The 26,710-nt window shown below is 45.5% G+C and overlaps 1 protein-coding gene across 2 annotated transcripts; it reads left to right on the forward strand.

The window, feature by feature from the left end:
- Positions 1-3,460: 3,460 nt before the first annotated feature.
- Positions 3,461-18,465, forward strand: UBE2V1 (ubiquitin conjugating enzyme E2 V1). Of its 2 annotated transcripts, none has more exons than XM_074605667.1 (4): positions 3,461-3,573; positions 13,718-13,866; positions 17,255-17,380; positions 17,772-18,465. In XM_074605667.1, exons 1-4 carry the CDS (start codon positions 3,552-3,554, stop codon positions 17,916-17,918), a joined length of 444 nt encoding a protein of 147 aa, XP_074461768.1. In that variant the 5' UTR covers positions 3,461-3,551; the 3' UTR covers positions 17,919-18,465. The 2 variants fall into 2 exon arrangements, with proteins under 2 accessions (XP_074461768.1, XP_074461769.1); XM_074605668.1 differs by having other exon boundaries at positions 3,512-3,567.
- Positions 18,466-26,710: the final 8,245 nt, after the last annotated feature.

Genomic DNA, 26,710 nt, shown 5'->3' on the forward strand with positions numbered 1-26,710 from the left:
CAATCATTACTCTGAATCACTGCAGTTAGATCTGTTAATAGTTGCTATTTGTGGTGCAAACTTACCTTAAATTTCTTTGGCGTGACAGGTATTGAACAGAATATATGCTGAATGCGGGTGAGGTGAGGATGCAAGCTACCCTGTATCCAGAGCAAAGAATGCTTCTCCTTCCTCTTCTCCCCTTCCAATGTGAGTGTCCTGTGGTTTTAGAGGTGTAGGAACACTTAGGAAACAGCGTTTATTGCTGTGAGTGCGACAAACTGTAGTAGTTATTTCTGCCATCTTGGCAAAAGCTCAGATTCATGCCTGCTTCTACCTTGGGACTCCTATAATCCATAGTCCAACAGATTTGTCGTCCTTGGTCATCTGTCACTCCTGCCTTCATCCCTTTCTTCCCCTTTCCCTCACCTTGGACTCCAGTTTGAGTTAAGTAAACCAGTGTCAAAGCCCAGTACAGAACTGGGTGGATGCTCAGGACTCCTGTGTAAAACAGCCTTAAGCACGGAGTCCTTTGAGAGCTCATCTCCTCCTGCAAATTTAAATGCCAAGTGAAAGCAGTGGTGCAGCGTATATAACAGATGGATTCGAAGCACATAAATCATTAGAATTTGTATTTCATGAGTGCCATTAAAGGCAAGTGCTGTTGCCCAAACCTCTCGGCCACTTGATCTGTAGTCTTACTGGAAACAAATCTGAGCTACTAGTACTGGTGGCTGCTGGGGCTATCTGTCTGGTAATCTTGCTTAATTATGTGAAATGGGGACAGCAGTTAATCTCTGGATGCTGTTTTACATGCTGATGCTGTGCTTGACTTGCGAGGCAGCTCTCGCTCAGAGTCACTCAAGGCGTCGGAAGTGACTGGCATCTCCTGGTGTCCCGCATTCGTGTCACTGTTCATAAGGCAATGTCGAGGGGTGCGGCCTGTGGGCAAGTTTTGGTTTTGTAATCCTTCATTTTTCCCTCCCTACTGTGAGTTGAGGAGTATCTTAAAGCTTCCTACTCCTTGGCGGTGGGTTAATGGATACCTGTATGAATGGGCTTGGTCTTCAGTCTTCAGTTGGTTTCTGGAAACTGTTCCACCAATTTAAAGTAGTGGATGCTTCTGTAAAATCAATATGGCAATTCTGGAGCAAAAGGCTACATGAATCCTTCTTAACAGATGTAAATCTGGCTTAAGATAAATTTGTCTTAAGTTGATTAGGAACAGATTAGAGCTAAAGCAGAATAAGGCACTCCTTTTAAAGTCCACAGAGATAGCCTGCATTTCAGTTTAACTAAATGCTTTTAAAAGCTATTTGATTTCAGTCTCTCTTATCCACAGAAAGACGTGGTCAGTCTCCTGCTCCCTGGACCTTCAGGAGAAGGTCTTTCAGGCCAAGACTTCTGCCAAGTCTGTATTTGCCCTCTAACGAGCCGGCTCCTCGTGGTCACGCAGGGGCCTTGCAGGAGCAGATCTATTTCTTTACCTGTGTCTGTGCGTTGCAGAGGTCCTACAAGCAGAGCTGTTTGGGGACTCGTCTCCCAGGGGAAGCATTGCACTGTGGTAAACTGAGGAAAATTTCTGCAAAGCGCCTTAAAATCCCGCTCAGCCTTTTCTTGAGGCAGTCTTTGGGACAGCCTGATGGGCTTGGGTTTGGTGTTTGCTTGGAAGTTCCCATGGACGCATTTCAAACCGCTCAGCTTTCTGTGTCTCTCAGCTTCTCCAATTTTGTTTTGTTTTGCTGCTGGATCAAGTTATCTGTGTTCTCTCCGCTCATCTGCAGCCTGGACCTCTCTGTTGCCTCTGTGAAACACTGGGGACAAACGAGGAGGATCCCTGCTCAGAGCTGGCGTTTGCTGGACCAAACGTGAGGAGAAAAGGCAGTTCTCTTCAAGCCAGCCTACAGACCATGAGTGCATCGACAGAAGCGTGTCTTTCTGGCACGTTTCTGTTCTACGCTATTTAAAAAAGAAAAAAAAAAAAAGCTCAAGGACTGGTTTGACCCACGGCTGTTTGCGCAAGCCAGCAGGGCCAGCGCCAGCAGACTTGCCTCCATGAGATAGGGCCAAAGGAGGAGGTTGTGGCTCAGGTGCGGTGCCTGTCTCTCCGTCTGCAGTGACTAGCAGCGGGGCTAAAAAGCGGAAGGTTGGCGGGGGCTTTAGCTGATCGCCTACCTCGCCCCCCAAAGCTACCGCTTACCCTGCCGGGGCGAGAGGCTGCTCGGTGCCAGCCCTGGTTATGCCATGGTTATCCCGGGCCGCTCCCGCAGGGTGCAGGTTTGCGGAGCTCGTGTGCCACCTAGCTGCTCCGCGGGCTCTCCAGCCATCGTGGCCGAAACGCGCGCTTGCAATTAAACAAAATCCAGCCAGTAACAAAAACGTTGCTATTTTAACGTCGCCTCAAAGAATTGCTGATAGACCCAGTGCCTTGGCTCTGTTTGCTGCTAAAAGATGAGTTGGCTGAACTGAGTAAAAATGCGATGGGTCTCCAAAACGTTTTGCTGTGTAATTGTTCCTGCAAATTTTCGTATGAAGGCTTGGGGCACAGGTTTTTTAGAATTTGTGTTGCAAGACAAAGCAGAGTCCATCCAAAGACAATCCAGTCCCTCCTTATTTTTTATCCTTTGTTGTTCCTGTATTAACTGGAGAGGGACAAGGGAAGATGCGCTGTTGGTTAAAACACGCCATTGTCCATCTTCCCAGTGTTCCTGTGTCTCTTCTGGATTCATATCAGCTACTTTAGGCCTGAAAATATATTTTATTGCCACGTAGCAGCCAGCAGCAACCTCCTGAAACACAGTAAGTGCCATGTGGAGGCGCTTCAAGCCCTCTGCTGCCAAGGGAGGGTGTCCCCAACCCCTCAGCCCCTCTGTGTCCTGGTCTGTCACCCCACCAGCCTGAGGTCCCTTATGCTGCCTGTTTGCGTGTCCCTGCACGCCATGGCGGGCCGTGCAATGCTGGGGCGGTGATTTCTGTACGTCTGGCAGTTTTGGAGGGGGACAGGCAAGAGGTGGCAGGAAATCGCCCAGCTCAGCCCCAGCGCTGCCCACACTGAGCATTGCAGAAGAGGTTGAGGGGATGCAAAGGCATAAACAGTGTCAGGTTATTACAAAGTGACTATGGCTATTCATAAAGCAGCAGGAGAGCTAATGCTGCTCGTCTTCTGGCTATAGCGAACGTACTTCGCCAATTATTAATATTAATTGCATTTGAGTTTTATGGGCTGTTAAATGCTTGAGAGCGTGCTGGTGTTTCAGAGCTCCCCGGGGAGCTCGCTGGGGTAGATTTCCCCGGGGCTGCCTGCCGGAGCGGAGCAGGGGCAGCCCCACGGAGCAGCGGATCGTCCCCTCTCTGGCAGCCCCCGTCCAACCCCCCGGGACTCTGCCCCCTAACCTCCGGGGGGGCGAGCCCGCCCGCGCGACGCAGCTCGGGGAACACGCTGCGTGCACCACAGAGCTCTCCCTCCCGCCTCCCTTTTAGCGCGCCCGCCCGCGCCACGCCCTCACAGCCGCACTTCCCGCGTTGCGTTGACGTGGTGCGAAGGGGCGGGGCTCCGGCGGCAGCGGCGCAAGATGGCGGCCACCACGGGTGCGGGTGAGCGGGCGGTGGGCCGGCGGGATGCCGGGACGGGGAGGGCCGGACCGGGCCGCTCCTCGGCGCGGGGCACCCACGGCCCCCGCGGGCGGCGGCGCGGCGGGCTGCCGGGCGGCCCGGCTGGGTGTGTCGGGGCTGGAGGGGCGGCGGCGGGCGCTAGGCCGGGAGGCGCCGGGCGGGGGAGGGGGCGGCGGCGGGGCCGGGCCGAGGGGCGCGGCCCGCAGGGGGGCTCTGCGGCCGGCCGGGGCTGTGAGGGCGGTGGTGGAGCCGGTCCTCGCCGCTTCGCCGAGGTTCCCTGGCGGGCGCGGCCGGCGCCTCCCCCGGGGGCTGACGGGGCCTGGCGGTGAGAGCGGCCCCGGCGGGGCGAGCGCGGTGCGGGGCCGGGAGGGGTGCGCGGGGCCCGGCCGGGCTCTGCGGGAAGGCCGCCGCCGCTCTCTGCGGGCCGGCCCTGGGACGCGGCGCTGCCCAGGCGCAACTGGGCCGGCCGGGGTGTCGCGGCCAGGACCCACTGCCGGGGCCGGCCGGGCCCGCAGCCGTCGGTACGAGCCTGCGGCGAGGTACGGGCCTGAGGTACGGGCCTGGGGGAGCAGCGCCCGGCCGCTGGCCGCCGCCCGAGACCCCCAGAGCCGCCGTGCGGGCGTTTTTGTTAACCTGCTCCTCTTCTGGCAAGCTCCGTGTGGTCAGGGCTGAGCCGCGGTTCTCCGGTCTTCGTAGTCACCGAGCCATGGCTACAGCTACGTGGGTGAAATTAGATGCTTTAAAAATTTTTTTTCACTAATCACATCTTCCTGTTACATCAGAAGGATGTAACTTCCTTATCAGGATGTGTATGCTTCAAGAAGTTGGTGTATTTCTTTCCTTTAAAATGTGCTCCTCGCCTGCTTTGAGTAGTTAAACAAATTCTATCCTTGCATTTGTCATTACACATGAAACAAAAATACTGCAACTACATTTTGAATGGTTTTTTTTCTGCTGACATCCTCTAATGAACTTCGACAGTTCAAATAAATTAGTTTCACTTCTGTTTAGCCGGTTTAATTTTCCTGTTTTCATAACTCCATATAGGGACTGTAATACTTGTTTTCAGATTGCTTCCTTTGAAGTTTAAATATGAGATTACCAGAAGACTGCTCTTGAAAATGCAGCAAAAATATTTTGTAATTCTTTTTTTACAGACAGGTCTCTATTGATGACCACTTTCAGCTTTTAAGAATAGCCATCACAATGCTGATAATTCATAATAATCCAGTTTATAAAATTGCATTTAAAATGCAGTGGATGCTGTCCTGACAATCATGTTGTACAGATCCGTGTTTGAATGTACGTGATTGTGAGGTGTTGGAACACTTGATTAAAATACACAAAAGATGTAGTGGAGCCTTTTTCCCCCCTCTTATGTCGCGTTATTCTGGCTACCATACTTTCTTAATAATCCTTTCAAGCTGCTGACTTTTCATTTCATATTTGGCTGGAAGAACAAGGCAAATATTTTTCTTTTTAAGCCAGCGTGGCTTCATGAATTAATTGTCTGGGTGGTCATGGAGGGGTATGTGTGGAAAGGGACTTGGACTACGGTGATGAAGTCCAAAGCTAGTCCTACTGCACAGCTTTCCTTTTACAGCAAACAGTCTTTGTGATAAGCTGTCGTTAACCATCATCTGCTAGCCACATTGTGTCCTTTGGACTGCTTCCTATTATTTCATGGATTTCTGAAAGCTGTTTTGTGTCTGCCGTGCTGGAAGCGTGAAGCGCGATATGCAGCCAGGTAGATGTGAATAGGGGCATCAGTTTCTTGTGTCTACAGTGTGGGCTTTTGACTTCACTTCAGTGCTGCACTTCAGCTGCTCATGAGATCCTGTGTGTTTAACTACTTCAGAGTTGGGGGGGAATATAAAAATCAGTGTGTGACATATAAATGTGTTGCAGTAACACTGAACTTTTGCGGTAAACGCTAAATTCAGTATGGGAGAGCCGTCAGGTACAGACTGGCAGTTTACGTTGATGGGAGCCTTAGAGCTTTGTCCAGCTGTAATTCATAGGCTGCCCCACCAGCAGTGCTCTGCGTTCTCTTGTTGTGTTAGTACAGGATGAAGATTGTCCTCTTCTGATACTGTCCAGTTACTGATAGTGGTGGTGGCACTGCAATGCAGTTTGTGTTGTTCCTTCTTGACACTGCACTGAAGGCATTGCCTAGCACATACAAATAGAGCCTGGAAGTGACACCTTCTCGTTCTCCACTGCCGATGGATTTGCCGTGAGGCTTTGGGCAAGTAGCTTAGTAGTGTCTTTACTCATAGGTGAAACAGGTTTTGCTAATTCTTGGTTCATGGAATCTTAATGTATTCATATTTGTTTATAAAACACTTGAATATATTTGATATCCTAAGTTTATAGTCGTTCAGCAAAGGAGCTTAAACAGAGGTGGAGGATGAAAAATACTGAGTATTTCTTTAAAAACAGCTACTGATCCAGAGTAAGAAATGGTAGCAAACGTCCCTGTAACTTAAAAAAGTCATAGGGCTGGTCCTGGGAATTAGACAGGTAAGCCTTAGATTTGTGTCTACTAAACAGGTAGAAATAAATAACAGGGGGGAAAAAAACCCAAACCCTTACCTGGAAAAAATGTTATGATGTGAGGTCCTTCAGTATCCCTTACATAGAGGAGAATTCTGTGTTGCTGATAACGTTGGTTTCCCATGCACACAATTAATACATGAATAAAAAGAAAGGATTTACTTTAATCATTCTAATATGTCTCTTCATAGAAGACTGCAAACACTCAACCTGTGAGTGTATGTCTGTCCATTATTCAGACTGAAATGCCACGCAGGAGCGGTCCTGCAGACTCCAGTATTATAATAGGTCAAAACCTGACCATGTTGGCCTATGGAATTCTGTTTTTCTCACTCTCCTCCTGGGAAAAGTTTAACAATCTCATTTAACCCACTTTTCTCTCATAGGTCCGTCTAGGGCGTCTGTTGTAGGGCTGTGGTAGATGCTGCATTTACCAACAGCCTGGAAGAACTGAGTAATAAAATGATTTGCCCAGATTTAAGTTATTCAAAGTCAGAGGAATGTGAAGAACTCCAGAAGGACAATTCATTAGGCGAACAGGCACAATGGTACTGATATATGTGACTTAATATTGCTAGCAGAGAAAATAGCCCAGATCGGTTTTAGTACAGTGTATTAAAAGTATATATTTGTAATTGTTGGGGGACCCATAACATCACTCTAAACTCAAAGTTATGCTTGGGAAAAGCAAATGAGACTGAAGGCAGGGGAAATGGCGTGTTGAAGGATATAGAAGGTATACCCTGCCTCTGCAAATGGACCGTGATGTCTCCTTTGGAGTGCAACTGCATACAATAGTCACTGTTATCTCAAAATAAATATTGCCAGCCACCAAGTACTAAGTCTGTAAGTAAAATACTCATGGGTAGGGAAAAAGTAATTGGAGAGAAACTGGGAAGATAAATTATGCCTTCTTAAATAAGGTAGACTATAAAAGCACATGAAATAGCAGGTGCTAAAAGAGTTGATTGCAGAGCTTCTTTGTGTATTGTAATGGAAGGATGCGGTAGATTAAATAAAAAGGTGAATAGTTCAAAACTCTTTCAAAAAGATTCTCAGTTGAATCTCTTCATGTATAATGATATAAATTACATAATATATTTGAAAAATGCCATTCTGGCTGAGAACTTAAAATGATTCATTAGAGTATTAAATATGTAAGTAGGTGAGGCTCATAGAAGATGTAACACAAATTTTGTAAGCTGTATGAAGGCTGTGATTTTCAGGTTGTAAGGGTGTTTTTTAACTATTGCAAGTCAAGAAGAAGTTACTCAGTTTCCACCTACTGATTAGTTTCTGCACTTTCCTCCCAAGTCTGACCTGGACCTGGCCCAGAAGCCAAGACCGGGGCAGCACGCATCCTGCCTCCTCCGCTCCCCGCCTGCACTCAGCAGCTCCGGTGTAAAACTGGAGTCCCCTACCCAACAGATAACTTTGCCTTAGTCTGTCTGTGCGGCATCTTGCTCTTCAAAGCTTATCTTAAAATTGGTGAACCTGCTTGTGCATTCACCTTTTGGTGGGCGGTGTGAATTTAAGAAAACCTAGTGATGCTTTGTGGGTAGGAGAGGCAGCTGGAGAGCGCTCAGCTCTCGATCAGAACAACCGTTTCTTCTCACAATGCAAAGAGGAAATGGTGGGTTTTTCCCTGGTGAGATTTAGTGTAAAGATTTTGTCCAGGATGCTAGTTCAGGGTGACTTATTTTCTAGAGTAATTTCTAGCTGAGCTGATAATGTTTTGCTTTTCAGCTGCCGTACAAGCCACAGACTGCATCTGATGTTAACTCTTCTGCTGCTGGAAAGCTTTATTTGGCTGCAGACCTCAATGGTACTGCCAGTCTGCCTCAGACAGATGTTTTAAAGTGATCTCTTTCCAAGTAACGTGCTTAAAGTATTGCAAGACAGAGCCAGCGCTGTGGCTTTACACGCAACAGAAAACACTTCAGATTGTTTCAAGTGCTCAGGAAGTTATTTTGGATCTGCAAAATATCCCAGTACCTGCCTGCATTATCGGAGTGGAAATCATCACTATAAAGATGATGCAAGAAATCTTAATTTCCTCTCTCCTGAAAGTTTTTGTGACAGTTGCTGAAAGCCTTTTATTCAGTTTTAAATATTCCATCACTTCAGAACTCTGTATACCATTGTGACGAAGAATGATTTATTTATATTTTACAATTGCAGTGCTACAAAGGTCAGCTATCAAATTTTCAATGGTTGCGATCTGCAGAGAGATGAGAAGTATATTGGATGTAATTAAGGCTAAACATCAAATACGCAGAAACAAGCAACAGAAGGGGCTTTAACGTATGTAAGCAACAGAGGTGTTTAAAGCTATTGAATTTCAGTTCACTTGAGTTTCTGTAAATCAGGAACTAGTACAGAAAGCAGAGTTAAAATCGGCCTGAAAGACCAGTTTGATAAGTCGCCTGTTACCGGTGAAGATGTCAAGAAACCTTCAGCAAAAAAGCAGTTCCTCTTTTTAGAGCCCCGAACGAGTGAAGTGTTTTCTGTGTGCTTTGCTGAGGTGTCCTGCGCAGTATAGTTAGGCTTTAATCCTGAAGAGAAATGCTTGTAGTTTGATTTCACTTTAGAAAGGAGAGAGAAGTGTATTCTTGAAGTTTGAGAGGTGCGTATTTTGTTCTACCGACACTGAAAAAGGTTCAAGAAGAGGATTTACTCTCAAAGGCATATTGTCCACCTTGTTTCACTGGTGTGTTCAGCTTGATAAGGTTTCTGAATTTCGAATTGCATCCACTATATAACTGGGAAAAATTAAAAGATTAAAAAGTATAGTCTGTCAGAAAGTTTTGGTTTTAACTTGTTATGAACATACTATGTACTTCACATAAATGTAACTTGAGGATGAGAAAAATCTCAGACTGGTAAGATCACTCTTGAAACTATCTAAGATACATTCAGTTGTGTATCTGTGTATCTTCAGTGGTGCCGTGATACAAAGTAAATCTGAGAGTGCTTTAAGGTCTTTAAAAGCCCAAGTTGGCATTTAATTGTCTTCCAGGAATAATTCTGTTCTTTCTTAGTGTGGAACTTTTCTTGGTGGGATTCTGACAGACACGGTCAAACTCCTTTTGTCTCCTTTCAGCGTGCTGTCTGTCAGTCTTGCTTAGCAAGCGGCAGGTTGTGAGGTGCGGGGGTGGCACAGGCTCATCAGTGCCGCTCCACCCGGCAGCGCTGGGATTAGGGGGAATTTTTGACAAGGAAAACAGAAGGGCCTGATTCTGTTTGAAGGCTGAAGAGGATGTCACCCAAAACCTGGCCGCTTCTTAACTGCGACTTTAAACTCTGTAAAGTGCATGCTCTGACTTTCTAGAAAACTCAGTCTGTAGTTTAGTTTTGTTCTCTAGGTTGCCATAAAATACTTCATGAACTTCTTGTAACTGGTGAACTACTGTCCAGGATTGAGGCTTCACAAATGCATGTTTACTAAAAGGTGAACTTTTTAGAAAAGCTGTGCGAACCTGCGTTGTCAGAGATCTTACCTTATCAGTACAGTTATAATTTACCTTTCATAGGTTTGCTGTTGTGATTAATAGTAAATATCTCCTCCTGCTCTGAAATATTTTTTTCACTTTGATTTCTGGGAGTATTTCTATGTGGCCAGGCAAGCTATGCTTGAAGCAATTATCTAGATATTATTGTATTTTTGTACCAAATGAAGCTGCTGTTTGAGAGTATTCCTGAGCCATAGCAAAGGCTAAATAAAAATGCATAACTGAAAGTACTTTCAACAACCTGATTACTTTTTAATTGCCTCATACTTTATTTAGGTTTTCTTGTGTTAAGTGAAGGACACTTAGAAAAACAGGTTTGTTTGGTTACTGCCTTGAAAGTCTACACTAAAAAGATTATGCAAGGTATTTATTGGGGGGTGTGAGGACAATGTGCTGTTGACTCATGGTTGTGTCAGCTGGCACGGGACGTCTCCTAACTCTGAACCTGCCATGGTTTAGCCGTGGAAGTTACTTGGCATATACTATGTATGCCTAGAACAGATCAGATCACTTTCTAGGAATCTTGGTGGACAACAAACATGATGATGATCTGTTTGTGTATGGCCACAAGTGATAAAGCTCGTGTGGTTTCTGAGGTTTGAGTCCCAGCAGCATGTGGTAGCTGACCATGAGTGCTCCTGTCCATTGCGAATGAAGAGGAGACGGGGTTGGCTTAATGGCTTCGTGCATCTTTCCAGGCTGACCAGAAGGGTGAATCTGGTCTTTTATTCTGCCTTACTTAAGGGAAGGTTGTTTAGAAAAGATTTAAAGCATTTATGATCGTATGGCTGTAGTCTTTTGTATGTATATATGTGTTTTTCTTCCTGCAGAATCTCCTGAGAACCTGTCAGGGAGGGAGCTGAATTACCATCTTTGATGTGACTCTGAACTTGTATTGTGTAGCCACACTGGGGTGCTGGTCTTCCATGTTACACCTCTGAGCTTCAGCACAGGGATAAAACATTTTTAGAAGGCAACAATGCTGTTGGACAGTGATGTGTTGTGAAGTGACCAACTGTCTCCCATGATTGTTTTATTTTCTGTGAAGTGCATAAAACCTCGATTACATGTAGTTTACTTTTCCCATCTCCCTTTGCCACTGATGCTCCTGTAGTGCTCATAAGTGAGAAGATGCTGTGGAATGAACAATCTTTTATGTTAACTTTTTCTGTGTGATAGAAGCCAGTGCACGATATGAGTAGCTGGCTCTCGGTAGGTCTTGGACTTGTCAGAGAACTCTCAAATCCTGTGTGACTCTTTTATGGCTCTGATTCATGCTGAATCAGAGCAGCTGTATCTTGGGAGAGCTCGGAAATACTCTCTTCCTGTAAGGTTGCAAAGCCTAGCTCTGGTTAGCAAATGTCAGAATTAAAGCTGTCTTTCAGCCTTTGTTGAATAGATATGTGATGATGTAATTTTCAATTACGTGATCACATAATTTTCTTCACACAGGATTTCTGCCTCACTTGGTGAACAGGGTGCATGATGCTCAGAGGAAGGGTAGACAGGCAATATTTTTGGTTTCCTTCTTTGGTGTGTGGCCTCTGTCTGCTTACCATAAAGCTGATTCCTCCTAAGTTACTTGTTTTGGTCTAAGTAAATAAGTATCAGTAGCTTATCTTCACACCACTGATAAATATGAAGTGGTGTTATCAAGTGCAGAGACTGAGATGATGCGTGTTAAGCATAGTGATGTTGTGGTCCAGAAGAGAGGGTATTTTTTGGGAACAGGACACATTCGAGGCAGGTCTTCCGCTGGCTACGCCTTATCACTTCTGTGAGTGGGGAGAGGCGCGGGTTGGGTTTCTAACAATAGCCATGGATGGTTTCCTTTGTGGCGTCACCTGTCACCTGCTTTGTGGAAGAGCTGCTGTGTCAGACCCAAGGGTGGAGTTCACCCTCCAGAAGGACCTTTTGTTTGTCTATTGTTTGTCCTTCTTCCCTGGCCATGTCTTTCCCAGGCGCCAGCAGGCAAGGCTGAAGCCAGGCAGCAAGCTTCAGGCATCGCACAGCTGTGAGTCATTCCCCATCGCCAGCAATGCCGTGCATCTGCTGCAGCAGAAATTGTGAAATAGGGAGTGTGTGTAAGTAAAGGTGGCACCTTGTCCTTCAACTTGTACTCCCTCCGTTCCTCTTGTTCCCCGACTCTCTTATCCCCTGTGTTGGAGCTAGACTGCTCTCCTCTCTGCTTCCCCTAACGACAGCATGGAGAGCATTTGGAATATAATAAAAAATGATGCGGCTAATCTGTCATGATTCATGTATGAACTGCATACTTGAACCTTCATCTGCCTGAGGTACACAGGATACATACCGCTTACTTTTAAGACTTACCAGGAGGGGAAGCACTGGAGTTCTTCGTGCAGGGGAAGTGACAGTGGTTCCCGGGAGGTCCTGTTAACCACCGAGGGTTTGGGGCTCGGTTAATCTTATGGCAAGGGCTTCACCAGCCCCAACTGACTCATTTCCTTTCGCAGCCAAAGATTTGTGTTACTCAGCAGCCATGGTAACAGCGCGGTCTCGCCGGGAGGTAGAGATGTCGGTTTGCCACGGTTTGCAGTTGAGTCGTGCTCGGCAGTCCCTGTCCCTGCGGTCTGGTGTAGCCTGTGCAGCTTTGGCCTCTTCTGACGCTGCTTTTTCTCTTCCTGAGTTTCTCTTCATAGTGTCGCTACAGCTGCACTACTGAATCCTGCTTCTCCAGAATATTCTTGAATCTGATTATATTAGATGTGTGTCAAACTGGCCAACAAGCCAATTCCTTTAGTAATTTGCTTTTTTTGGTGTCTTTTATGCTTGCTTTGTAGTGAATGAAATTTGAGTAACTCTGATTCCGCACCCAAATCATCACATCTAAAGTTAGCAGAGTTAATAGATCTTAAGCACTGCTATGTTTCACAAACCTTTAGATCCTCAGTATTTTCCACATTTCCAAGCCCTCACTCAGTCCCTTCCGGACGTCCTGCGCTTGTGGTGCCCCGGGCATGCGGAAAGGTTGGCTTCTGACCGAGAAGTTTGCTGAGTTCACTTTATACACTGAAAGGCTGATTTCCCATTCTCTTTCTGCTTTAATAAATAAGTGACAGTGAAGAAGGGGATTTATTATGGTTTTCTGTTATTACATGCTGGTGAATAGTTAACTTCATATTATTGGGGGGGGGGAAAAACCTCTAATCCCCAAATCCAACCTTTTTGTATGTCAGGTGAAAATAACTTTGTTAAATATATCCTGGCAGTAATTTTGTTGCAGCTGGAGGGTGAGACCTGCTTCACACAGTTACCTTGAAGGAGAAGTGGTGGCCTAGGGTGCATTTATGTTCTGTGGTGGCTGAGGAGAAGAATGAGTAATTAAGTCCCGTGTGGCCTGGGTTAAAGATCCTCCTTCACCACGGACTTAGTGTGTGACCTTGTTTATGTCACCTAAGCTCTCTATGCCATTGTTTTCCATTAATGTAATGCAGATAAGAAAATTTCCTTGTTTTGCTGTGTGTTTTGACGATAAATGTGCCAGCAATTAAGAAGTGCTGAAAATTTCTTGATGATAGAGGTCATAAGTACAAAGGATGCTATTGCTGCTGACAAAGCCCACTTAAATTAACTTCAGATTAACCTACTAACGTTATGAAAGGGTTTTATTTGCTTTGAATGGTATTTTTAAAAGCTCTGAGTAAGTTGAGTGATGTCAAGCCTCTCATGGTGACATTTTGCAGAATCATCTAAATTTTTATACTATAGATCATATAGACAAGTGCTAATTAGAGCTCTGTAGTACCCTGTGTATCTCTGAATGGACAGAGATTTCCTTTCATTTTACTGCCTGCCCTAATATCTGGCCTGTCAGTCCTCTAGCATGTTTAATTGTGGGTACCTTGGTTGTACTTGAAAAATCCAAGCTAAATACGGGGATATCCTCTTCATAGTGTTGAAATACTATTCAAAAAACAGTGGTGTTTTTACCCAAAATGTTTTCTGTAGAATGACCAAACGCATTAGTGAAATTACTCTAGCTTTATTTCTGTACTAGATTTCTCAACTCAAAATATCTTTCTGATTATTTTCAGGAGTAAAAGTTCCTCGTAATTTTCGTCTGTTGGAAGAACTTGAAGAAGGTCAGAAAGGAGTAGGTGATGGAACAGTTAGCTGGGGCCTTGAAGATGATGAAGATATGACACTTACAAGATGGACAGGAATGATTATTGGGCCTCCAAGAGTAAGTATCCACTTAAAATCGTACTTTTAATTTCTAACACCACCCCCCCCGCCACACACACACACACTTTTCTTCTCTTAATCTAACCAATGAAGTAGAAAACAAAATATAAGTGAGTGAAAAAACACTTTAGCCAGTGATTTATGTTGAAGGGTCAAGTTCCATATAATAATGGGTTTCATGTATCTATATGTCTTTTTGATTATGATTTGGAATTTTTAGTGCCTTTATCTGGTTAGTTCTGTTACATGTCTGCTTTATATTTACAGATTCATTAAGACATAACTTTTGAGATTCCAGGATTCTAGTATCCTGTACTCTTGAATACAGCAAGGTTTAAAATCCTTCGGCTAGTGAGATTACATATGGAGCTAATGTAGGTAAAATGTGGATGTTTTGTTCAGTACTGCTAGTCTTTCTGCTGTTTCTTGTTGAGTTTATGGGTTTGTTTTTATTGCAGCAGTACTGACTTGCTTTTGTAGAGTTTCAGCTAACTCAGGAAACTCAAATTTTAATGAATTCAGTTTCTTCTCTGAATGTTCTCTCCCAAAGTAGCTTCTTATAATGCTGCTAGTCTTTGTGGTAGGATTGTCGTGTTCTCTCTCTCTTCTCCCATCATCCCCAAACCCTACTAAACTGTGGGTCTCTACTCTCTGGTAGTGAACTTGAGGACTTGATTGTGCATTGTATATATGCATGAATTCCAAAAACAAAACTTGTCTCTAGTTTCACTGTGCATCCCTGTTCTGTTTCCTTATTATCCTTACCATGAAGTGCAAGTAACTGATTCCCCATCCTGCATTAGTAGGTGTTATCTTCTGTAGCTGGCCCCAGTATCACTTCTCTGTAATTCCAGTGCTCTTCATCTATTATATGGAAACCTCTACAGACCTTTAATCAATCGTGCCATTGCCCTGTGTGTTTCCGTTCTATCTGTTGCCTTTTCTGACACATGTTGAGGTTGTACAAGAATCTGTAATGGCATTACACATGCAGTATTTTTTATCTCACCCAGAAGCGTTGTTTATTTTTTGTCTGCCATTGTTAACATCTCCCCATTCGTGATCATTTAATTTGTTTATGATATGCCCAAATAATTTTCTAGAACAGCATTTGATTTTAGCACATTAGGAGAGTGTTAATGAGCTTGCATTAAGACTGTGAAGAAAGCTTACTGTGTGCATACACTTTATGGAAAATCTAAGCAACCTTGAAATCTGATTTAGAAAATTAAATAGAAACTGAAATGTGCAAACAGGCATATGCTGACTTGTCAGCAGTGATAGAAATTTGTAGTTCATGTTGTACTGCTAATCAAGCCTAGAGGACTATCACTGAAGATGATTCAGCTGTGCCTCTTTTGTCTTTCTGACACAATTATGAATATAGATTTTTTCCAAAAGTGTCTCGAGTTCTTTTGAGCTTATTGCTTGAAAGCAACAGGCTGTATTGAGAGAGATTCTGGGAACTTTCAGTCATTCTTGTTTGCTGAGTGGCTGTCCTGCTTTTAGCAATGTTCATACTCAGTTATATTATTACCAGGTTTTTTTCCTAAAAAGGATGTGGGAATACTGGCTCTGGAAAAAAAAAAAAAATCCTGTTTTCTTCTGGGTAGAAAGCAGTCATGCTTGTAGCAGGTGGAAGAATCTTTTCTTGGGCATCCCAGAGCGAAAAATGAGCCGTGGTGCAGAGTTAGATACGTGCTGCTGCTCCGAGTGCCCCTGCTACCATACATGGAAGCGTGCTTCTTCTCAGACTTTTGCGGATGGTTTCACAGCCAGTGATTCAGCTTGTTTATACAAGCTATTTAAAAACAGTGGCACTGTCAAAACTTCAGCTTTATCTGCACATAAGTTATATTGGCTATAGACATGTGCACGGTTAAGGCTTTCCATTCACTAGTCTTAATGTGGTGCGGTTGTTTGCAAAGACCCTAAAAACCTGCACGACCCTGTGAGCTGTTAATTGCCCTGTGCACAGGGCATGCTCAGGGGCTCAGTTAGGAGACCTGTGCAGTCTGAGCAGAGCTGACAGATGACTTTTTTCCCCAAAAAACTTTGCGACAGCATTCAGTTTGTCACCGCCCTGGCTGGCCATCTGAAAGGCTGTCTGACTGAGGTGCTGGAGGAGTGACCCAGAGGCCACCAGGGCTGGCCAGGTGCTGGTCCCGCTGCAAGCTGGTTTAAAGCCATTTCATTTGCACAGATGAGAAGCCCCTGAATCAGGAAGTCTGTTCTTGTATTTTTGGTAGTGGTTTGCATCAAAACGCTCATTAACATTAAGAGAAATATTAAGATGTTCAGGGGCATAACAGGCCCTTGAAAAGGATTGCATGGGGTTCTAGATTGAGAAGATTTTGTATGTTGGGCAACTGTTCTGGTGGAGCCGTGGTGCTCCAGGTCATCTGGAGCTGCTGGCTTCTTCTGGGCTTCTGCCCTCACCTGTTCGCTGGATTTTTGCTCATGGTCGCTGTAATGTTTATTGCAATGTTGAAGGTGCAGGAAATTGTGTCAGAAGCTCTAAATCTGGAGAGCTTGTCTGTCTGAACTTCCCCCTGATGATCCTGTCCCTGATGAATAGTTCTGCTGGCTCCCTGCGTTGCCCAGCTGAGCGAGAGCTCTCTGCCAGGCTGCACCAGACCAGCACATCAAAAATAGTTATTCTCAGGATGCAGAATAACATTAACTGTTGTTTCTTTAAATTAATTTTAAATATTGAAGAATCAATGTAGCCTTGTTATATTTGTCTCTATTCTATACCCATTGAGTGGCAGGTTAAAAATTCGTGATCCAGGATTTCTCGTTATTAGCTGTTACATACAACAGAGTGACTGCTGTGGAGACAAAGTGATAATGCTTTTTGGGATCAGGATGTACTTTGCGATGTGTTGAATCTTGGAGCGTTCCCCTTTCTGAGAACTGGCACGTTGGTTTATGACCAAAGAATATTTTTCAAGTGCAGTTCTAGGACAGGCTGACTTCAGATAGTTGCCTAAGCTAAAGCTGTGGCTTCAATTTCAAGGCAGTGTGTCTGATTAGTAAACTGATAAAGCAAAGCTGCTTTATGAAGATTGGTTGAAAAGTAGGTATCTGAGCTGTATGACGATTTAAAAAAATCGTTTCAGTTGGTGAATGGGAAGCAATGCTAGTTTCATTCCTTATATGAAAATGTGATGCTTAAAAGAACAGTAGAATTTATTACCCTGAAGAGGTAACATTTGATACTCTGAGTATTATAAAATGAATATCAAAACAGAGGTAGCCAGCATGGTATATAAGTGGCTGCCCTTATGTTTAGTAGTTCGCGTGTCCCTAAAGTAACCACTGTTTTAACCAAATGCTTATTGAACTGCCTGATGTAATTGTTCCCCCCTTTCTTTTCCCCTCAGACAATTTATGAAAACAGAATATACAGCCTTAAAATAGAATGTGGGCCTAAGTATCCAGAAGCACCTCCATTTGTAAGATTTGTAACAAAAATTAATATGAATGGAGTAAATAGTTCTAATGGAGTGGTAAGTTTTTGGTTTTTATTCATTTTAACATGGTTTTCACGTGCAGCTTCGAATTAATGCTTTGTTTATACTTGCAACTTGCTTAACTACTTATTTCTTGCTGGTGCCATTTTTTTGAGTAGAAGGAAAGGGGGGTAAAAGGGAAGTATACGAGCCAAGCATGTTCTGAAATCAAAATGTGGAATTTACTTTTCCTGCTCTTTCACAACTCACAGGTAGTTGCATCACGTGGGGATTTATTATGCTTTTAGGAAACCACTTGCTTGCTTTTGTTTTCTTTGGTTTCTCCCACTCGTATTCCTCATAGGATCTTTAGTTGGAGGGTGTGTGGGGGAGTTAAGTGTATCGAACGTACCAATTCTGACAGGAATGGTCTTTTTGTCTATTTTAGGTGGACCCCAGAGCCATATCAGTCCTAGCAAAATGGCAGAATTCTTATAGTATCAAAGTTGTTCTGCAAGAGCTTCGGCGTCTAATGATGTCTAAAGAAAATATGAAACTTCCTCAGCCACCTGAAGGACAATGTTACAGCAATTAATTAAAAAACAAAACAAAACAAACAAAACAAACATGCCCCCCTTATTCAATTTAAGCTGTCTTCATTTTCCACAGTAGTAAATTTTCTAGATGCATCTTGTAGACCTCAAAATACTGGAAAGGAAGTTCCCATTCAAAGGAAGTTTTTCTTGAGATACTGTAAATGATACTAATTTTTTTTCATTTGAAATATAAGTTGTGCTATAACAAATAATCCTGTCGTGTAACCACTGTCCACATAGCTGAACTTCTGGTATCAGGAAAAGTCTATTTAAATTTATTACTGTCAAGACCAGTGTGGCACATCTAACTTAACTGTGAAAGCATACATCCCACAATCACCTTGCTGTGTGTCTGGCCTGGGTTGTTATTTTTTTTTTCTTTTTCTGTCTTTTGCAATAGAGTCGAAGCTCAGGGCTATTTATTAGAGTAGACACAAAGGTTTTTGCTTCCAGTATTACACTGGGCTTTATGGACTACTAATGGGGATGCGTGCTAACCTCAGTCATCCCTCCCTTTGTGCTATCTCTAGTAAAGGCTGAATGTGACTGTGGTCGTTTTTGGTTTTTTATTATTTGTTTTTAAATGCCCTGATAATCTGGGGCAAGCTTTCCTTCTTCCCTTTGGCCAAGGCATAGATTGTATTTCTCTTCCTGGTCCCCCTCACCAGTGGCGTGGGCTTTGGGTGAGGGATTCGGGGTTCTTTTAATCTCTTCCCTCTTCCCCTCTTTTTAGTGGGGGTGCTGCTTTCGTTTTGCCCCTCTTTGTGACTCTTCTCACCCCTGGCCAGCAGGGGTAAGTGTTGGGGCAATAACTTGACCTTTTCCCTCCTGCTTATCATTTTGGTTTTGCGACAAATTTAGTCTTCACCAGCCTGGGAAACAAGAGTATCTATTCTGCTCGCAAACTTGGATTTTCCCTGTCCCTCCAGCACTGCTGCCACACCGCCAAGCTGGCCACGGCTGATGTTATTAGATAGGCTTTTGACGTGGTGAAAAGAGCAGTAATTTACCAGGATTGCCGAAATCTTCTGCTGCCAAACTTTAATGGGGAAACGCCGCATGTAGAGATTCTGAACACACACTCCAGCTCTAATAGTTGTATTTTGGTGCTGTGGATTGACCCAAGAATGTTAACGAATGAAATGTTGCACTTTTGTTTGGCGCTTCTAAAGACGTGACGACTACAGACAAATCAAATCAGCGTAGTAGATTTTATTAGAATTCTGTAAGTCTTGGAAGAGAAATCTCTTCAGTGAAGATTTTGGGGAAGTGGTGCATACAGCAGATTAAGGACCTTAATTGGCTTTGCATCCTGGCAAATCACTGCCTTTTCTGGTTTACTGTTTTGGACCACTAACTGCTGAAATGTGGATGCAAGCTTACATACAACCAACCTAGTGTGTCCTAAGTTTTATGACAAATTCAGTGTTTGTGTAAAAAAAAAAAAAAAAAAAAAAAAAAAAAAAAAAAGAGGAGGAGAAAAAAGTAAAAATAAACACATTTTAAAGCAGCAGCTATCAAGTCAATGAACAATTGATGTTTCCATTAACTCTTTGGAGGAAAATATTAGTTGTAAGGATTTAACATCCTCTGTAATTAAAGTTTAACATAACAGTATTCCATAAGCAGCCTTTTTATTGTATCAGACCATTGCCTGATTTTAATATAATAAAAAGTGTGCATTAATATTAGAAGGCTTTAATTGTATTTATGTTTAGAATTTTGATCCCTTATGGAATTCTTGATCTGTTGGAAGTATCTTCCTACAGATCACATTTAGCTAACAGTATGTAAACTGGTGGTGAAAGGCAATTGTCTTTATCCAGCTGCTGCTGCTGTGCCAAGGAGAATCTTTAGTTTTATTTTAAACCTCAGACTCACATCTGGCAGTCGGTAACGCTACGTGATGCGAAGGAACAGCTGAAAGGAATTTCTAGATGCATGTGCTGTCTGAAGGTGCTCTGTCGTTGCAGTGACCTTTATGTGCTGTAGTCCTGAGGGAATCAAATCCCCGTACAGTTGCATGTTACGCTGTCTGGCAAGTTCAAGGGGAACTTCACAACCTGATATTTTACCTGTTTTCCCTCAAATAGCAAAGTGTAAAAAGCTGGCCTTCTCTTCAAATCTGGATAAAAACGGGGCTGTGAAATTTTGGCCTTTTCCAAGTGTAAGAGTGTCTCTGCTTCAGAAGGTGCTCGTTGTGCATTCACTTCAGCCTGGTGGTGGAACAAGGTTCTTCCTGGGCTAGGAATGAAAAAGGGAATGACCTTTGGTGAAACTTTGTGAAACTTGCTGCTGGCTTCCTGGAATACTACTCAATCCTTTGGTTGATCAGAGGGTATCTGTGAAGACAATGGGACTAATACTTTGTCGGCATTGTGTGCGTGTTTATTTAAAATAACTTGGTATCTAAAGATGTTAAATGGGAATCGGAACAACGCTTGATAATTATAGCGGGCTGCTTGATTATCTCTGTTTTTTAGAGTTGTTGTAAGAGTGCCCTTCCCCTCTTCGGGAGGATACGGCTGGTGCATGTTTGGGGCCTCCCCCAGCTTTCGTACGTCAAGTAATGGTTTTAAAACCTTGAAACTGTCTGTTTTGCTTTGCAAGTTGTACAGGTTAGAGCATTCCACCCCGACCTGGGCCGTGCTGCGCCAGGAGCTCTGCTGGCAAGAGCCGTGTGTTAACAGCATTTGCCATACAAGGCTGCGTGGTGCTTTAAATAAAAAAAAAAAAGGGGTTCACTGTAAATTTTGTCACCTAGGAGTTGCACTCTTTGAACACGTCAGTGCTCTGGTGCACTGCTGTTCCACTCAACCAAGCAGGAGCAGTACGGAAAAATAATGCCCTAGGAGTCAGCTGCTGTTGAATCTACGTGTTGTAGCTTTGTCAGTGCATGCGACCGACAAACTACGCAGTGGAAGAGACCAGTCATCCCGCAGCCTGGTTCCTCCTTTATGTTTCAGAAACGAGGTGGGGAAACAGAACCGTGCCTTGCCTGTATTTATCCTACCTCTGGCAGTGGAAAGGCAAGGTCTTTAGTTGATCCCCACTAACCGTCCTGAACCGATGTCTCTTAAGAGAAAGATACGAAGGGATAATAAATAAAAGAAGTGTATTGGCCGTAAAATAAATGCTGTTCCTTGGAGTGGGTGCTGCTGGGGGTGGCTGGAGCAGGAGACTGGTGTGAGCAGGAGGTGGCCATGGGGCTGACCCGTCCTCTTCCTGCGGAGGGTCTGCGAGCCATCCTGTCCCAAATGGACCGGGCATTTCCAAGAATCCCCTCAGCTGCCAGGGGATGCGGAGCCCGCTCTTCACTCCTCTGGAGGCAGGAGGACGGTAGAGGGAGCGAGCGAGCTTCCCAGCGCTCGGCCCTGAGGAAGGTGCAGATGCTGCTCGGCGTGGATGTTAATTCCTCTTGTGGGAGCCACTTTTCATCTTTGCCCTGAATCGATTTCAATTTTAAAAGCCTGTTTATCATGACTTTCTCACCGTACTGGCATTAACTTGCTAGGGAGAAAACCAGCGCTGCAGCGAGATTTTAATAGTTAATAAAGACTAATTGTTGTTTGCTTCTTGCTTTGTTGTAATTAACCTCTGTGTGTGTGTGTAGGGAGTATATGCTTAAATATGCCTTTTCTATACTCTTTCAACTTCTGGCAGTGGATTTAAAATTTAAGTTTCTTCCACTGTCATTAGAGGAATAATTTCTAAGTGAAAAAGTGTCCTCGGCTGCTGTGCGAGAGGCCAGAGCAGTCTGTGGTTCACCCGAGGGCCGTACGGGGAGCAGAGCCGGAGCAGCAGCGCCGAGTGCCCTGTGGCAGCACCGGGCAGATGCGATGGAGAGGAACAGTGTGAAGTTATGCCAGTTTTAACAAGGGAAACAAAACCCAGCAGAGATACGCAGTGGGACATGCTCCTACTCCTTTGCCAAATACCAGCCTTTGTAGTGTCTTGCCAGGGTTGTAGGAGCAGTTTGAGGCTTCCCTTGCTGTTTGTGGGAATGGGCCGTTAGGCGTTTGAGGTCAGTGCTTTACCTACAGGACAGTGTTTCCTACAGCAAGAAACAGCGTAGTGAATTCAGTATTTTTTTCCAAGCTGGCACCAGCTTACGCTGAAACAAGGGAGTTCCAGTTCTGCACGTACCTGTAAATGTGTCTGCTTCAAGCGCTGCTTACCTTGAGCTGAAAGAAGGTGAAGAGAATTTGATAGTGATAGTCTTAATATCTAAATTTTTTTTACATATTTTATATTTAAGAAGCATTTTCTGATGGCTTAGAGTTTTCCAAAGTCAGTGGAAATTGCCGTACTGCATTAATCTTTGGCTAGGGTGCTTTCCAAAGGCATGCTAACCTTGCTGTTGACTAGAATTCAGGTCCCTTAATAGCTTCTTCTTTTCTCTGGTCTTGCTGTAGCAGATTGCTGGAGAATGTGCTTAACTTTCAAGCCTGTGAAGAGCCCCAGTGAAGTAAAATTTAAGTTAGGCGCATGCTTAAGTGCTTTGTTGGACCGGAGCCAGGGCGCTCAGCCTCTGCTAGGAAAAGAGACTTTTTTAGCTTTTATTGAGCATCTTCTTCCTAGCCCTCCTCTCTTGGTGCTACGTCCTTGGTGCTTGTGCCTTTACATTTCGCGCCCCCCCCCCCCCCCCCCGACATCTTCCACATTTGTTGTAACAAAAAAGCAAAGAGCAGAAGACGACGTGGAGGATAAGGAGATAAGCTAGATTCTCATCATTTTATATCTGTCAAGCATCTTGTCACCTTTTTCATCCTTATCCCCTTTCAAATAAAGCCTACAAAGGGTTTTCAGAAATGTTGGTCCTGTCCTAATTTTCTGCCTCTCGAGCCAGGTTGTTGGTAGCTTTGCCCTGACGTGTCTAGAAAGCCCTGCGGTACCTTGATGGGCAATGGAAGGGGAGAATAAATGTTAAATGGTCTGTCTAAAAGTCCCTTTCCCTTCTCCGTTGCTCAACATTTATTCTTCTGTGTTGTATTATTTCACTCCACTTACCAAAGAATGTTTCAGGATAGCCAAAGCTGAAGTTTCTCTTGGAAGAAAAGCAGGAGTTTTGGAAGGAAAAAGGAAGCAAACTTTTGAGCCATCTTCATCAGAAATAATGAGTCCGTTTTCCCCTCTACTCGCTCTTTTTATAGAGCTGCTTTAAAACCATGTGTTCATAATTGGCCTGATAATGGTCTCCAGATCTACAGAGAACAGGATTTTTCCTTGCCTCATGGTGGAGGCTTTTTGGGGCAGGTTTGCTTTTTTGTTGGGACTCAGTGTGGGCAGATGGAGGATGGAGCGGAGGGGAGGCTGGAGGGCTGGCGGCACTGGGGCAGGGTGATGGAGGGAGGTGTGGGGTCGTGAGCTGGCGAACGGCTTCCTCTGCCCTCGGGGCAGTCACACGCCTTCAGCAGTATCCCTGGAAATTAGGAGTAATATGTAATTACAGCTTTTTGTAATCACTGAGACTGGGATGCTGTGTAAACGGGATCGGGATGTACACCGGCTGCATGTGTCATCCTGGAGAACTGAGCAGGACTTGGGAAACGACCGCCGCAGAACAGAGATCTCGGTAAGGTATCTGCCAAACTTCTGTCCCTCCGAAGAGACCTCTTAAATCCCTGGGCTACCAGATTAGATGTTGTCCAAGGTTAGCGGCCAGATGTTTCTCAGCTGTTTGGCCTGGTTTCCAGCTGAGACCAAATGAGCGGCTATCCAACATGTAAGTATTAATATAAACATTTTAGAGGCCTCGCCTTGAGCGAGCCATTAAAAACTTCCCACGATACCGTGAGCGATGCTGGCTTCCTTAGAGAGCGTCAGTATTTTGTGTATTGCGCTGGAGTATCCTGCGCGGGTCAGACGCGGGCTGCCACCTGCTCACGCAGCGCTGGGGCTGGGCCCCCCCCCCTCCCCGTTTTAGTGGCGCCAGAGCAGTGTGGTCCCTGGAATTTGATTATTTGTGTTAGCAGATAATTCAGGCCAGAAGGCTGAGAGTGTTCCCTTCCTTCCCTGGATGTCGTCATGCTTCCCAGCAAAACACAGTCCCGGGTCCTGTGTCCCTTCCCCTCCCCTCGCCCCGCCAGTACAACAGAAACGCTTTCAGCGTCCCTTCTTCTGAGGGGTGACTGTCCACTCGTTTTGAGCTTGGTTTTGGCTTGTGCAGGCCTGCCAGAAGGGGAGGATATTATTAAATCCAGCATGTAGAGCCATGTTTTTAATTATTACATGTATTTTAAAAAAAAAGCAGAATGAGTTTTTAATGCATGGTTCTTCTCCTGAAATATTCTTAGCGTCACCCGTGAGCTTCGGTGTTCGAACATGAGTGATGGGAAATGGCCCTCTCTGGTCTCCCACTGGCGTGAAACGAGACCCTTCCGATGCTCTCCGTCATTTTCACTGGGTTTTAATGCTCCAGTTCTTCAAGACCGGGCCTGCTCTAGCCCTAAACTGAATAGCATTTTACACCAAAGCCAGGTCCCGCTGGAGGTGAGGGATATTTATTTGCAGAGGCAGATGCTGTTCCACAGGTGTGAGTGTGCCGGGGCCGCGTCCCAGGGGATGGGTTTGCCCCTCGGGGCCAGCACCTGCAGCACGTCTCCTTCCCTCCGAGTGTCTCTGCCACAACCTGAGAAGACACCGTGGATCTGCCGGGGTTATTGTCGGTGTGAGCTGCTGCTGCGACATGCTGGTCCTTGTTATGGGGGCTCTGCTTCCCCGCATAGACCCTGCTCCCAATTGCTCATTATTGGAGCTGCTCAGGGCGAGATGCGGTGGGGGCGTTCACCTTATGGAGGGGCTTTTTCTTAGGAAAGGTTTGAAAGCCAGGGGTGTGAAGGGCATGGGCGGAAAGGGAGGATTTAACAAAAATAATTCTGGCATTTAGGGTGGAAAGGTTCATGTAAGGTGCCTTCATCCAGCACCTGGCATCCTCACTGGGGACAGTCAGCCTGGCCAAACGCACGCTGAAATAACGTACCCCCCCAAAACACAGAGCTTATTTATAGCTGTGGTTGAAAAATCCAAAAATATCACCATGGGAGATGTTTGCTATATTGGTTGGGCTCTGAACAGGAGCTCCTGAAATTGGGAGCCATAATTTAATTTATTGAAAGCCAAAACATCCAGACCCACGTGGGCCAGAGCAGCCTTTGCTTCTCGCTTGTCAAAATCCTCCCCCTGCTGCTGCAGTGGGGAAAGGGGCTCTTAACTAAGGAATTGCGTTCCCCTCGGGAAGGCGTTGCTCCCATCGGCTGCTCCGGGAGGCACGGTCCTGCCTCTGCCTGCCAGGTTTTTGGGGTGTTTGTCCAGCCTGTGCATGCTGTGCAGGCTGAGCCCGTCCGTCTGATGGCCTCGTGGTGTTCCTACCTGGGGTGCATAATTACCTGTGACAACAACGGTAAAAGAGTTTGGGAAATAAGACTTTTAAACCAGCTTCTCAGAGGGAGGTGGTGTCTGATCAGTTCGCGTGCTGTGGTTTAGATCAGTTATCTCTGTTTGCAAGCAATGACATTTTGTAAGGCAGAAATGTGCTATTATAAGCCACAGTTCCTCAGGTTCGGGGCTGGAGTGACTCTGCTAAGCCCCGTCTGTGGTTTGTATTGTACGATCCACAGCCGCCCTGCTCGTAAGTGAGAATCTAAGACCAAAGATTGCTCTTTCTGCCCGCGTTGTTGGTGCCCTGCTGGCGAGCCAGCCCCCTCTGTGCCCCGTGTTACACGCCAGACACTACAGCCCCGAGCCGGGCAGCATCCTGGCGCCGGGGGTGCGAGGACTGTGCGGACACACAGCAGAGGGGACGGGGGGCGTTTGTGCCCCAGGAGGTTGTTTTACACTTCCCATGTTCACGACATGATGCCGGTGTGAGCTGCGGTGCCCCGGCAGGGCCGCGGGTGCCGGCTGGGCCCTGCTCCCGGGGGTCCCGGCGGTGGTCCCCCCACCTGCTGGTGCACGCCTCGCCCCATCCCCTTCGGAGCACGGCTTGCAGGGTTGCTGTGCCGCACGTCTCCACCGGCTTCACGCGATGCAGCTGTGAGAGTTGTGTGTGCCGGTCGGAAGGGAGAGGAAACAAGAGGGACTGCAGAGTTATGTTTTGGGTGAAACCTACGTAATAATGAGATCAGTGTTGGCAAAGCGAAGATTCCTTGGTGAAAGCATGGGTTTCTCCTGCACCCTGAGAAGCAGCAGTGCGGGAATGGTTTCTCAGCACAGTCTTTCTTATTAACAAGTATTCAGCTAACGTCAAAGTGTGGATTTGTTACTCCCTGACAAGACCATTCCTGTTTTCTTCGTGGAGGCCACCTGGAGGATGCATGATCCAGACAAATGGACCCGCTGCTTCTACAAACATCCTCAAGTTGCTTTCCAGCAGTGATGTTCAGCGGGGCAGAGAGCTCCCGCACCAGGCGCTGTGTTCCCGCTGACATACCTGCCGTCTGGCCGCATCGTTTCTCGTTGGCATCAGTAAAAGTCCAACGCTTGAGTACGCCTGTGTTGGACGTGGGCTCCGCAGCATGGAGTAGTGCCATTCTGGTGTCGGTCTGGGGACAGGAGAGCGGCTGCGGGAGTTCATTAATAGAGGATGCATACGGCTGTTGCAGTGGGTGTGCGTTGTCTTGGGTTTGTGGAAGGGAGAAATCGTCAAGCAATGTTTTTAATGAGATTATCAGGTCAGCTGGTAGGAGCAGCAGTGCTGACAAGGCTCCGGGGAGACATTACAGCCCCTTCCAGTACCTGAAGGGGTCCTACAGGAAAGCTGGGGAGGGGCTGTTTGCAAGGGCATGTAGCC

The sequence above is a fragment of the Larus michahellis genome, chromosome 12 (assembly GCF_964199755.1).
Source record: "Larus michahellis chromosome 12, bLarMic1.1, whole genome shotgun sequence".
Taxonomy (NCBI): Eukaryota; Metazoa; Chordata; class Aves; order Charadriiformes; family Laridae; genus Larus; species Larus michahellis.